The sequence below is a fragment of the Falco cherrug genome, chromosome 8 (genome assembly GCF_023634085.1).
Source record: "Falco cherrug isolate bFalChe1 chromosome 8, bFalChe1.pri, whole genome shotgun sequence".
Classification (NCBI taxonomy): Eukaryota; Metazoa; Chordata; class Aves; order Falconiformes; family Falconidae; genus Falco; species Falco cherrug.
This window is the reverse complement of record NC_073704.1, coordinates 4,068,421-4,082,464: the sequence shown is the minus strand read 5'-3', so window position 1 is coordinate 4,082,464 and position 14,044 is coordinate 4,068,421. Positions and strand designations below refer to the sequence as shown.

The 14,044-nt window shown below is 41.3% G+C and overlaps 1 protein-coding gene across 5 annotated transcripts in view; it reads left to right on the top strand.

Annotated features, from left to right (window-relative positions):
* The window catches only part of MYO1B (myosin IB), a 113,248-nt gene that overhangs the window by 94,459 nt on the left and 4,745 nt on the right, over positions 1-14,044 (top strand). For 4 of the 5 annotated variants that reach the window (XM_055717885.1, XM_055717883.1, XM_055717882.1 and 1 more), the window contains 7 exons: positions 2,506-2,592; positions 5,755-5,829; positions 6,235-6,369; positions 7,276-7,382; positions 10,361-10,493; positions 12,064-12,216; positions 13,114-13,241. In XM_055717885.1, coding sequence (XP_055573860.1) covers positions 2,506-2,592; positions 5,755-5,829; positions 6,235-6,369; positions 7,276-7,382; positions 10,361-10,493; positions 12,064-12,216; positions 13,114-13,241 — 818 coding nt within the window. The remainder of the gene's footprint in view (positions 1-2,505; positions 2,593-5,754; positions 5,830-6,234; positions 6,370-7,275; positions 7,383-10,360; positions 10,494-12,063; positions 12,217-13,113; positions 13,242-14,044) is intronic. The other variant, XM_055717886.1, reaches the window with a different exon arrangement.

Here is a 14,044-nt window from a genome sequence, read left to right as displayed (position 1 = left end):
AGCATGGTTTGCAGGGGGAAAGGAGGTTGGGGGGGTTTGCTGTGTTTCCCACCCCCCGCCCCCCTCCCAAGAAGTGCTTTCAGTGACACTGTGTTAGTGATCCAGCTGAGGTTTTCCCCAGGCTGTGTATTCTGCACCCTGGACAGTCTTCATTTACAAGTTCAAACCAAGGCTAGTAAGTTCTACTAAATATTAATTTTAATTGGTTTAATTGATTCACTGGCTGTGATTTGAACCAGTAAGAAAATTTCCGTAAGTAAAAGTAAAGCGCAGTTTTATGACCTGATCTTTTAGCAGTAAATGATGGTAGTTTGCAATTCTAAACTTCCAGCCCTAGAAAAATCCCAGGAATTCGAGCATCAGCTGTTTGTTTTCAGAAGCAAAGTCCCACTGAAAGATTCTTACTAATCCCCAGCCTGCTGTTGTGGGTTATGTGAACATAGGAAATGCTGTTCACTAGAGGCCGAAAATATATTGGCTTTAATTAATAAATTTGTAATCTAGTTGAAAACCATATTCAGTAAATACATTAAGTTGAAAATGTTTTCCAGTTGTTATTTAGGTTGGAGGGGTGGTGGTAGGATGTTGTCAGAACACCTTGCCAACTAGATGGAGAAATGTGCTCAAATTACATCTGGAGTATAGTGCTGAGTTTGACCTTTGCTATTTTGATATAAATCTATTAGATTTCTAATGAAATGGCAGCCCTGGGAATCCACACAAACATGTATGGAATTTCCCTTGTACTAGAGACACTCTGGAACTTTTCAGTTCTAGCTTGATATTTAGGTAGCTGTGTAACTGGACAGACTCACTGTTTCCCCTGTGGTTGTTTCAATGCAATACATCGGTAAGTTATTTTATTTTTAACCAGAGGTCCTTTCACCCCCAAAATCGCTCAGCACTGCAGAAGTGGTACTTTCTTTCCTAGGTTTAAGATATCCTTCAGAATTAAAAAGGACACATCTGGGAAGTGGATGCAATAGTGTTACCTGTCTTAGAGCTCCTCGTTTAAATATTTAGTAGATTTGGATAGTTTTTAACATATTTTAGTAGTTATTTTTACCAGTTGACTCACAGGAATTTCAGGCAAAAATTACATCTTTATTCCTTAAATTATTATAAGTAATCAAAATAGAATAATATATATCTAAAGATAATAATCTAAAAAGATAATAATCTAAATTGAATTAAGATTAGAAAAATAATTACAGTATTCGATAAGAGGGAGAATTGGTGTGATGTTTTCTCTTTTCCCAGGGGAATGCTGAAAACAAAAGTTTCTGAAATTTATTGTCAGATAACTTGCATTACCAAAAAAAAAAAAAAAAAAAGAAAGAAAAAAAAGAAAAGCTCTAGACCTGAAGTACTCCTTCCTTTTCACAAGACAGACAAACTTAGCTTTGCAGAGCCCTTGTTTTCACAGCACTGTGCAGTAGGAGCGTTTGTCCCAGGCAGAGCAGTGAGAGCACATTCTGTGAGTCCAGGTTAACCCCCGCACCTGACCCAGGTTAACCCCCGCACCTGACCCAGGTTAACCCCCGCACCTGACCCAGGTTTTAACCCGCCCAGCTGTGCCGGGGAAGCGCCGCTGGCACAGGCTGGCACCGCTGTTGCACCGCTGCTGATGGCATGTATCCCGACACGGGCAGATGCGTGGCTAGAGCTGCGGTCACCGGTGCTGTCAGACTGGAACTCTTGGTTTTACTTGGCTTTTATCATCAGATAACTGAATAACAAATGTCCTGGTATCTCCTCAAATGGGAGATGCTGTGAAGTTGCCCACGCTTGCCTTTGTGTTTAGAATTGCAAATTGCTTGCCTAAACCGGGAAGGATTGATGAAATGTAGGTGGGTGCCTGTCTCTTTGCCCATGAGGAAGGCACTGGGTTTGGGGGGGGTGGGGGGGTTACCCCTTCATTCCATAAAGACAGACTGGAGAAGATTATTAACCAGGCTAGAGAATTTTTTTTTAAGGTACATAAAGATCAAAATAAAAAACACCCTCGGGAATGAAAGCCCTCACCACAGTGCCGGTAATTCATCCTTACATACCTGCTTTCAGAATTGATTCTGCCCTGGCCAGGCACTCACGAGTGGAAGAAGTGACTCGATAGGGAGATTTTAGTAGGTCTTGATTTTCATACGCATCCTTTTGGTCACACAGCTGCGCAAAGGTCTCCGTTAGAATCGGATTAGGAGATACCTACCGCTGGCTGCGAGCTGTGCTCGGACGAGGAGATGGAAACGTTGGCAGTGAATAATGGGGCTGACAAAATTCTGACCTCTGTGTGCCCCTTACGCAGCATTGGAGGCTTTTTTTGACCTCCTCTGTGGCTTCACACCAATCCACACTGACACGTTGGGTTTTCAAGGTTAAATGCTGTTCTTCCACCTTTCCGTGTCTTGATTGTAAGTTGGCTGTCCTGTTTAGGAGAAGCCTTTTCCTGGTCGTTGTGCTGTCTGCATCGGGCTGTCTCTTTTGTTCACTATCTGAACCTTTTAGGCTCGAAGGGAGTTGAAACGCTTGAAGGAGGAGGCTAGGCGTAAGCATGCTGTTGCAGTCATTTGGGCTTACTGGCTTGGACTGAAGGTACTTTCTCAAACCCTCTCATCTGTCAACATGAACTCAATAAAGTGTGGCATCTTACTAACACTTAATAAACAAGCGGTTGTGTGGGCTCACTAGCAGGGATGGTTTTTACACAGAATTGCGTTGCTTGATTTTGTCATGGATTTTACTGAAACATTCCTGAGCTGAAAACGCCTCATTTACAGCAGTATTGAGGCACCAGGTGTTTTTTGTCCTATTGGGAATTTGAAGCAAAAGGCAAATGTCAGATTAAAGGGACTGTGTGACGGTTGTTGGCTTAAAAACCTGACCTACGTTGGCAAAGATCCTATCCCGAAAGATTACAAGGATGTATTTTCTTCTTGTGACCTCTGCTTGTTTGAATGGGAAGCGGGGTGCAGCTGTGTGCCTCCACTGCTGCTCACGCTCAACCCCTGCCCAGCGTCGAGGGCACGGCGCAAAGCTAACAAAAACTAACGTCCTCTTGCCTCTGTCAGCCTTTCTAGGCCACAGCATTGCATGCACTTGCCTATGGCTTGTGGCAGCCATGAATTCCAGAAAATTGAGATGTCCAAGGGTCTTTTGGTTTCTGTCCCTTGCTTTCAAGGACTGGTTGGCAAGAGAAAACACATTTGTAATCTGGAAGAATGTAGTTCTGCTCTGTAAATAGACGATGAAAATGGCATCTTGAGATGTTTCGGGTCTGTGCCCAAACGATTTACATGATCCAGCTTCCAAACATCATTGTGCAGACGCAGTCCTGAAGAGCTGCGGAATCTGAATCCCTTCTGTGTGGCTGGGTGGCACTTCTGCTAACAGGGATAGCGCAGGCTACGGGCGTGTAAAAGGGAGCATTTCGCTTGATAATGCAAAGTCCAACTTCGTATTCTCGTATACTTACCCTAACAGTGATGAAATGGGGAAAATAGTTACAAAGCATATCATTCTATATAATATATTATGTATATAAAAAATTCCATTACAATACCCACATGGAAACGAGAGCTGGAAATCCAAAGGAGCCATTTTAAGAAGTCCTTCTGCAGAACAGAATCACACTTTAGGTACTACTGCCAAAGCAGGTCTGTTTTTAGGATTTCAAAACAAGAACATGTCCCTCCTGAGAGAACTCAGAGGCTGTTTTATATCAAACAGCAGCATTTCAATGAAAACTGGTGAATCCAAAAATCTTTAAGGCACATTACAGCAGGAGTATGTTTCCACCTGTCTGTGCTGTGGCTTTTCAAAGTATTTTTTTAAATAGTGTAAACAGCACTTCCATCTCGCCTGGCAGGCGCAGTTTTTTCTGAATAAGGTCATAGGCTGTGATTGCAATATATCACTGCTGCCACAGGCAGTTCTCATTTGATGGCAAAGTATTTTCACCCATAACATTTCCAGGTGAAGATTTAAAGTCGATACAAGTGATCAAGATTAAACCATTAATTCCTGTGTCTTTTTTTTTTTTTTTTTTGATTGTACAAGAAGTAGATGTTAATAGCGTTTGTGGTACTTCCGAGATTTAGGCTTTTCTGGAACGGCTTGCGTTTCCCAGTGCTTGCTTTGCAGCTTCCCTGCAGCGCCAGTAGGATGTGGGGTGGGGGTGTTAGTCCCTTTGTTCCAAATTAATTTGCACACCTTGCAGCTCACGAAGAATTATGTAAAGCAACATCATTAAAGAGAGTCTATGAGAACGTGGTGAGATTTGGGATTGATTGTGGTTGGAGTGGCTTTGAGTGTGTTAATTTCCATCCCTGAATAATAAATAAAGGATGTACGTTAATTACAGAGCACTAAACTTTACAGAAAACCCGTGAAGAAGAATACTTTTTCTTACAAAGTGAAGCGGAAAAAGTTATGTGCATACAATGGTGACAGATGAATGCTGTCAGTTTTGTTGATGCATCTTAATGTGTAATTAAGCAAAACCGATTTATCTCTGGGGGATTTTTTAATCCCAGAACAGTGACAGATTCTTGCTTTCATAATGCTGGCTGATTTTAAAATGCATCACCCTCAGTATGGGGCAGAAGGTGTGCCAGGGTAAGCTGAGGGACCTTTTTCTTTATAAGTCGATGTGGGTTTTTCCCTCTATGGGTTTCCCTCGATTTGCTGGTTACAGTGAGCTCGGTAACACACAGCGAACGAGCTAAAACCACAAAATTTGCTCTGGGGTAAATTATGCAAAGCCACGATGTTTTCTCTGATTTTTTGTTCCAAACTTGTAGCAGGTGTGTTGCAAACTGTGCCAAAGTTTGAGGAAAGCTGGGGGATGTTTCAGCTAAGGTGATGTGAGCCTGGGCTTCACATCGAACAGCAGACCAGTTGTGCTCTCCCTCAGACTGCGTTTGCCAAAGGGAGGAATTTCAATACTGTGCTAATTAGCACTGATAGAAACAGGAAGGGCAAAACCAGTACTCTGAAACCTGCATTTACATGCATGTATTAAAAATTAGTATCACCCACAAAAAATGGTTTTCAGTGATCACTTTTTTTATATATTTCCCCCCTCCCCCCCCCCCCCAATTCTAGAAACAAATACCAAGCTTGCTGACATTAAGTGACCTTTGTGTTGATTCTCTGCTCTTACCAAGCACCAAAACCCTTTTTTTCCTTTTGGAATGAAGACTGCTTGTGTGAAAAGAGTTTTTTCATGCATAAGGCTGTTTTGGGGGGGGGGGGGGGGGGGGGAAGGAAATCCCTTTGTTATTATAGAAAACTCTGTGTATTAAGAATCTTCAAAGAGAAAAATTAGAAACAGTTCATCACTTAACTGTGTAATTAACATCAGTTCAGTGTCTCTTCAGACACAATAAAACGTGTGTCACTGACGATACCTCACTTTTTCCAGTCTGACTTTATGCAAAAGCCTTGTGAAAATGGAGTCATGCTGTGAATTCAGCCATATTTGAATAGCTTGCCTTTTCAGAGGAAAGTGTTTCAAGTTCTCTGTGAAATTTGCAAATGACTGTTCTCAGGTCAGGCGAGGTAATTTTCTGACCTCTTGGTTCATGGTCTGGTTCATGTATTTTAAGTGTGCCCAGTTCGTGTTTCTGTTTCAGGGAACACTTTGCATGTTTGTATGCTTTTATACTATTTTCTTCCATAGAGCTTTATAAAAATGTACCTGTGCAAACAAATCTGTTCTCCATACCCACTTTGAGGGTTTGTTTTACTTTTCAGGTCCGTAGAGAGTACAGGAAATTCTTCAGAGCCAATGCTGGAAGAAAAATTTATGAATTTACCCTTCAGAGACTTGTATGTATACATCTGTACAAAGCACATGTAGATTTTCTGTGTTTAAAATTGTTTTATAGCAAAGTAACAGCTGTAGTTTGGCCTTGATCATCTTTGTAAGGAAAGGTCCAAGCTCAACATATGGAAAATTGGCAACTTAAATATTCTGATGTGAGGAAAGGATGGTGATAGTGTTTTGAAGGTGTGGGAATGGTGCTAACTAAGCATTTGCCACACTTCTGTGATATCTAAATCTGTGTTTCTCGATATACCTGGCTTTTAAAATCCATATTCAGGTTTAGGAAAGCTTAGCGTTGTGGTTTGGTAACTGTGCTTTTAATCACAGAGCATCTGCTTTTCCTTGCTGGTTGACATAACTCTGGTATTTGAACATTAATAAAACATCTTGCTTCAATTTTATCACAGATGCAAAAATACTTCCTGGAAATGAAGAATAAGATGCCTTCTTTATCACCGATAGATAAAAACTGGCCAGCAAGACCTTACCTTTTCTTGGATTCAACTCACAAGGAGCTAAAGAGGATTTTCCACTTGTGGAGGGTAGGACACATTCTGGTCCAGTCTGTACAGAGCTTCATCACATCATTTCCAGTAGTTTTGTTCATGAAGGGCCTATTTTTAGAATGTATTTCTTCCCGTTCCGGCCAGGATGGTTTTATTTCTTTGGAAGAAGTAGGGGTTTGATTATTGTCTTTGGCCTACGAGGGGTACAGCTGTCCTGCCTGCCCCTTCCTGGGGCTAGGGAGAGAAGATTGCTTCCTGACATCAGCTTTTAACTCGACTCTAAAGCAGTATGCCTGTTGCCTGTTAATTGGCAGCTTATAATACTTGTGTCCGTGGCCAGGGCTGGGACTAGCTCTTAGACAACCATTGGAAACACGGGGTGGAATTTTTTACTTGTGAACTGTGATTAGCTGAAATTTGGTTTGGATCCGCGGATGGAGAGAATGGTGAGAACCTGTGTAAGTGCTGATGAGACGTTTTAACCTTGTGGGCTGTGTTTTCTGTGAGTTGTCGAGGAACAGATTTTCTTTCTGAGCCTGCAAAACTCATCCTCTCAGCTGTGTTTTGTTCTTTTTCCCTGCTTACAGAAACTTCCACAATCGTGGAACTATACTTACGTTTCTGTGAACCCTTTTAGCACAGTCTTCCAGAGACCGGTATCTGATGGATTAAGCTCATGTCCAAATGCAACATGCTTAAGTGAGATGTTTTTGATACTTCTGAATTACACCAAAACCGGTATCTAGAATGGGTGGGGAGATAAACACCTCTGCTGCTTGTTAGTGTGCCACAGTGGCACGTAGGATGGTGCTGAGTCACTTCAGAAGTATACAAAGAATGTGCATTTTGAGCGATAAGCAAACATTAGCCTGTGGTGCTGTTGCTTCAGATCAGATTGGGAAGGATAATGTTTTGGTGTGTGTAATAAATCGTGTTTTGTAGTGTAAGAAGTACAGAGACCAGTTCACAGATCAGCAGAAGCTTATATATGAAGAAAAACTGGAAGCAAGTGAACTTTTCAAGGACAAGAAGGCTTTATATCCAGCCAGGTAATGACTGACTCCACCACTTTTACTGTACAACACGTTCAGTATCCTTACAGAGATTTAGGAAACTAAGCAAGATTTTGCTTTTTATCTTAAGCAGGAAGGTGCATTTTCCTTGCTGGACAATGTCCCTCCACCGTTTTACTTTACAATCCTGGAAACTCAGCTCAGTTTGCTTCTAACACAGAGGTTGTTGCAGCCCGCTGATCCCGCGATGCTGAGCGCTTCTGTCCAGGATACACAATATGGTGTTGTTCTAACCCCTCGTGACCTGTTCACATCGTAAAAGTTTGGAGAGCTCATAGAAGGGAATAACTCTCACCCTTTCCCCTAGTTTCCATCACGCTGGTTCCTGCAGCCGATAACTGTCGAGTGAACTGTAAGTTGAGGCGTGCTGGGGAGCTCTTCTATGTTTGGACTCGGTACATTCAGCGTCACACTTTCATATGAAGACTAGGTAATTTAAGAGTTAGGTACATCGGTATATATCTTTTTGAAAGGATGCTTTAAAAAAAAAGTGCTTAGAAGTTAATTTCCATTTAAACTTTATTTTTTAATTGGAGACTTTTTCAAAATGTGAAATCTCTGCAAATAAGCTTTTTGGTGTCTCGGATTATTGAGTTCTTAAAACCTGATAAATTCTTGTCATTACTATCTGTGGAGCTAGCGTTCGTCAAAAAGGTGCAGTGGTATCTGATTTTACTTCAGGAGTGCACATTTTTTCAAATTTTGCATGCAATAAGGCTGACGAGGGAGATCCGATGTCCTCAAAGGGAGTTGAATTGGACATTTAAAGTAAATATGAGCTTAGAAATTGTATTTTTCTTGAAAACAAAGGTCTTGTCCATCTCGGGAGAGTTTTCTTGAGAAGGCGTCGTTTGAGGTGAGCAGGAGTGAGGCACTGTGAAGCGAGGCTCGCTGGAGGGAGAGGCAGGAGTCTGCAGGAGTGGATGAGCGCGGCTCCATGCAGGGGCGAGCTCTGCCGGCTGTTCCTGTGCTTTACTGGTTTGCTTTGGTGTCATTTGTTATTGAGACGTTTCCTTTTTTCCTGTAACAGGCTCAGTAGATGTTTTTCTTTCTTCCCTTCAGTAGATCACTTATTTAACGGCTGGGTATGTTAGTTTGTGGTTTGATCCTTATTTGCTTTAGGATGTCTTTTTATCCTGCTGGGAAAAGAGGATACTGCCTTTGGACTTTTCTAGGAGCAAGCAGGGGTTTTTGCTCTGAGTCGTTATACATCTGATCAACGTATTGCTCCTTGGGAAGGAAAGAATTTTATTTATATCCCTGCTTTAGTACTTTTCACACCAAGACCGAACAATGGAATAATATACAGCAAAATATGTATCCGAGTTACTTTTATCCAAGACATTCTTAAGTGGGGTAACATGCGATAGGGGGTAACTGTTGATTCCTTTAGTTTTAGCTCCTAAGTCATCATCATTTGATTAGGGACAAAGTCCACAGGGAATCTACTGTTTTGGTGACTATGGTTTCATAATGTTAATTAATAAAAACAAACAAAAACGCCAGCTCCAACATGAGCTTTCCCCACCCTGCACTCATTTAGAAACATTTCCATCTGGTTTTGTCTTGCATTCAGAGCTGATTAGCTCCTGTCAGGCTTTTTATCGGCCTAAGGGTGGAGGAAACGACTGTATAAAGTTTGTGATTAGTTACTATGATAATGAGTCATTGGATGTGGCTAATTTTCTGTGCTAATATAATTAAAGAACAGAAAGGGACTTCTTTTGAGTACTAAAAGACCAGTACCCTTCCTTTTCTCCCCCCTGCCCCACGTGCCAGAGGTACACCTCTAAAGTCAGGGAGGGCTGGTCTGCGTAAGACGCTGGTTCCTCCTGGGCTCTCCCCTTGGCAAAGCTTTGCATTGACTACTTTGACTGTAATTTAATCAAAGCGATTAGTTAAAGTGGCTTCCAAACAAAGCAAGCAGCAACTGTGCGTGCCAGTTGTTAACTGCTGGCGAAGCTCTTGCTGTCCCCCCCTGAGGTGGGTGAAGATGGAGCGATGGGCAGGCAAGGTCCGGAGGCAGGCCTGGGTCACGGCTAAGGAACGCGGCAGGTCCCGAGGGCAGGCTCCTGTCTGTCACTGCGGAACGCTGTCAAAGTGCGTCCGACTGTGGAAACAGGAAAGAAAACTTCAGAGACTGTTACTGGTGATTTTAAATCAAAATTGATTGTATATGCAAGGATGTACTTGTGTCAGACATCCGTAGCAATTTGGCCCGTTTAATTGGAAAACGTTCCCAGAGCAAGGGAAAAAAAAAATCCTATTACTGTCTTCGGTGATAAATTTCTCTTTAGGCGCCATCATCATGCTGTTAATATATACAGGATTCTGTCTCTAATACACGTACTCTTTCTTACTGCTCCTCTTTTTTTGCCTTTCCTCAGGGATAATGTGCTGGGAGATATATCTGTGCTACTCTGTAGCAGTTCCCAAGTTATTTTCAGCTGACGTGGTTTGCCGGCACGGCACCGGTGAACACCGACACGGCTGCACGGTGGTGCCGACCAGGGGTCCGGGGGCAGAGCGCACTGCGTGAAGCACGCTGTGTTAAAAGCCCCATTTGCATTCGCTTATATGATTATTCAGTTGTCTAATTATCATTAATAATTCTACACAATACTATATAATAATCTTATAAAATAGTACTGCTATATTAGATATATAATACCTAATAATAACAGCATTGCTGTCGATTGAAACAGGTGGAAATTGTAAGTAGCGGTTTCTGGGTCATGTTCTATTGTTAAAAATGAAGCAGCAAACAGCTTTCCGTGGCAGAGGGTGTATCAAAGCTTCAGGAAGCTTCTGGCACTATAGAGTCATTGAAGATGGTGTTTGGTGCATCTCCTGGCCCCACAAAGCCTGAAGCAGACTGTGGCTGTTTCAGGAGGCTTGCTTTTTCCCTGAGATTCATATTTAATTCGTGGTTTTTTTGTCTTTTTCTTGGGCAGTGTTGGGCAGCCATTCCAAGGGGCTTACTTGGAAATCAGCAAGAACCCCAAGTACAAAAAACTTAAAGATGCTGTGGACGAAAAGATCATTATTGCCGAAGTTGTGAATAAGATCAATAGAGCCAATGGGAAGGTAATAAGATGGAATTGTTTTATCTGGAAAGGTAGATCATGTTTGTTATAAATCAACTGTGGGAGACTTTCTTTTTGTCATCTAAACAGTCTGAGGATTTTTCAAAATGCTTTTTTTTTTAAGGACAAGACTGGAAATGTTGGATCCATGTAAACTGGTGATTTTAAACACCTCCTTGTTTGCTTAAAAATGCATTTCCTTCAATGTAATGTGCTAAAAATTACCTAAGTTTAAACACCTGGTTTAAATTTACAGAAGGATTACTAATGTTTTGTTTGGGTTTGTAGTTTTCAGCAACTTTTCCAAACTAAAACGTCATCTCACCAACTGGTAACAGGACCGTAATGATTCACAACTAGATGTAGTCTCTGCACCAAACTCAGATCTCCTGTTTGCCAACTGAAGAAAATAAATATTTAGAGAATATTATTCTTGTTCAAGTATTTAGAAACTTAACCTTTCAAGGTTCACACTGTTCTTCAAGCTCCTGATCATCACATTTCATTAGGTTTTAAAACTCTGAGTACCATACTCTGCTAGCTTTGCCTGTCTTCTGACTGATACCAAAAGCTTTTTGGAATGAAGAGGCAAGTTTCTTGTATCATTTGAATAAAGCTGTTAAATGTGCTGGGTACTTTTTTACTCTGCCAGCACAGAACTTGTTTTGCATTTAAATTATACTCATTAGAACAGGGCGTATTATCCTCCCTTAGTAAATGTCATTGTTTTCACTGTATCTGTCTAAATATTAGAAGTAGTAGATCTCAGCTTCTCAAATGCAGAAGTCATTTATGCATTTGTAAAAGGGAAATTAGGTTGCCTGTTGTTGATGCCAAGTTAATTTTCCGGTTTAGAAAAAACTAATTAAATGAAGACAGTATCTTTCCTGTACTTGCATAGGCTACAGCTCTCAAGATTAAAAAAAAAAAAAATTAAGATTTTATTATTTAAAATTTTACAGGAGAAACAACTATAGGTAGATTTAAGTTCTTGTTTCTCTTTATTATTATTTTCTAAGATGAATTTAAGAACATGCATTAAAAATATTTGTTGTTGGAAAATATGTTTATCCTCCTAAAGAATAATTTCAATAGCGAAAGGGAGGAGAACATAGCACTGAAAATACCTACTGGATCTGTGGTGTTCCGTGACGCGGTTTCGGTGGGTGACAGTGAGCAGTGAGGCTTGGCCCCGAGTTACCTCTCACTGGAAAGGTGCGTTGAGTCTCCTGGGATTGACAAAGCCCGAGAAATGAGGTTATCCTGATTTGCATAGTTTCTGCGTTTCAGTTTCCGAGTTTTATAACTGTAAGCTAGTCATTAAAGGTACTGTTTATACCTAAGTATATGTGCCAGAGTGAGTTAAGCTTCTCAATCTGTAATTAGACACGTAAATAAATTTGACCTGATTTTAACTGATCTGCAGCTTTTACTGAGCATCAGATGTTGATGATTACTGATGTGCGCCAAACTTATTAACTCTGTGAACTGCTTGGAGTCTCAGTAGGTGCCCAGTAAAGACCAGTTCTCTCTTTGCGTGGATAATGATTTGCATTTTTGTATTTTCACAGGCTACGTCCAGGATTTTCTTACTAACCAAAAATAACGTTCTCCTCGCGGATCAAAAATCTGGGAATATCAAGTCAGAGGTTCCACTGGGAGATGTTACCAAAGTGTCCATGAGCTCCCAAAATGATGGCTTCTTCGCAGTGCACCTCAAGGAGGTTGGTTACGGCTTTATAATACAATAATACGACTGTTTTGCATGCAGTGATGTAAAAATTGTTTATTAATTATCTTGTAGCATTAAAGCATAAATATCATTAGCCTGTGGGTTTAGAAGTTCATTGAACTTTGCCGTATCTGCAGAAACTTTGATTTAAAACTACTGCAGCCAAGTAAGAACAGTTTTTATGTTACGAACGATGATTTACTTGTGAAAATCAAACTTTGTATTTCACTGTAACCTCTTCAGGATGGGAGTTTTCAGTTTGTAATACGGGCCTTTAATCTGGTTCAGATGCCTTGTGGCACCGTTTTCCGTTTTAGCTGCTCACACAATTCTTCCCAACACACTGGCAGAATATTTCTCTCTTTATGGGATGCCCAGAAATCCACACTATGGCACAGCTCATTTGGTTACTTAGTTCAGTGCTATACTTGCTTCACTGCACTCTTACCACGGCTCTGCTAGAATTTCTACTCTAGTTTAAATGAATTTGAAGAACTTCATATTAGTGTCTGTACTGGCCGCCTTCATCCTTGTACTGGTGTGGGTAACTGGTTTCTGTTCCTATTGGAAAATCTTGCAAGCGTGCTGCAGTGTAGCCAAAAGGGGGATACAGAAACGCTGCCCTTGTGTAGGACAGATGAGGGTGACCCTTCTGTAGGGTGGGAAGGGGTTTATAATTTTTTCAACAGGTTTGTGGTGTCTTCGAGAGTGAATTGCATTTGGATCCTATACAGTGCACCACATCCCTATTTAATTTCCAAGTTTAAAGGCTCTTGTTCCATTGCACTGGGAAGAGAAGGCTCCTTGTAAAACCTCCGGCTTGGCTGGCATTTATTGTTTTTTGTATTCTAGGTTTTGGTGGTCCTAACTACTTTCCTGTCTGTTTCAGGGTTCGGGAGCAGCTGGTAAAGGAGATTTCCTGCTCAGCAGCGACCACCTGATTGAAATGGCCACCAAACTTTACCGCACGACTCTCAGCCAAACCAAACAGAAGCTCAACATTGAGATATCCGATGAGTATGTTTCTTGTTTGCTTAAAAGTGCATTTCCTTCAATGCAACGTGCTAAAAATGTTAGAAAAACAGAACCCTGTTGTGTAGCTAATGCTTCTTTTCTCTTAACACCATTCTTGTAAATAAGGATCCCAATTGTCAATGCGTACTTATTTCTAGCATTTATTTGGCTCTTATTTCTGTGAAAGCCATTGGAGAAAATGTGCTCTTCCGAAGGTAGTTTCAAACAGGGCTATGAAGCAGAATTGCTGCCAGAGAACTAATTCAGAGATACTAGGTCTGAGAGAATTGTTCTGCGTGTGACTGAAAAGCCCACGTATTCCTGTGAGATGTTTATTGGTTAGAGTGGACTCTAGTGAAAACAGAATGAAAAGCTCCTCCCCGAGTACATGTGTCACTGGTGCTGGTATTGCAGGTCTTTAAAACTCTGCCTTCTCTTTTGTGAAGGTGCAAAACATATTCTGAAAATTCCTGCTGTTGGTGGTTGATCCACCTATCGTCGTTGTGGCTTCTTTGGTTGTTAAAAAGCTTTGTTTGATAAAAAGCTGGTGTCTCAAATTAGTACTTCCTTCTGCTTGGTGCAGTTTCATATTTTGGCCTTAGGTAAGGACTGCACTTGCAGCGGTTATAGCTGTGGAATAAAACCGTGCGTGTGAGCCCCTAAAGCCTGCTGAGTAAGAGTCCCTCGCTTCACCCACCACTGCTACATGCTCGTTTGCTGTGTGAAGTGCCCCCAGATTTCAGCGCTGTTGATTTGGTGGCCTTATTCATTCTGAATAAAGAAGAAAATTTGGAACCCTTTGACCG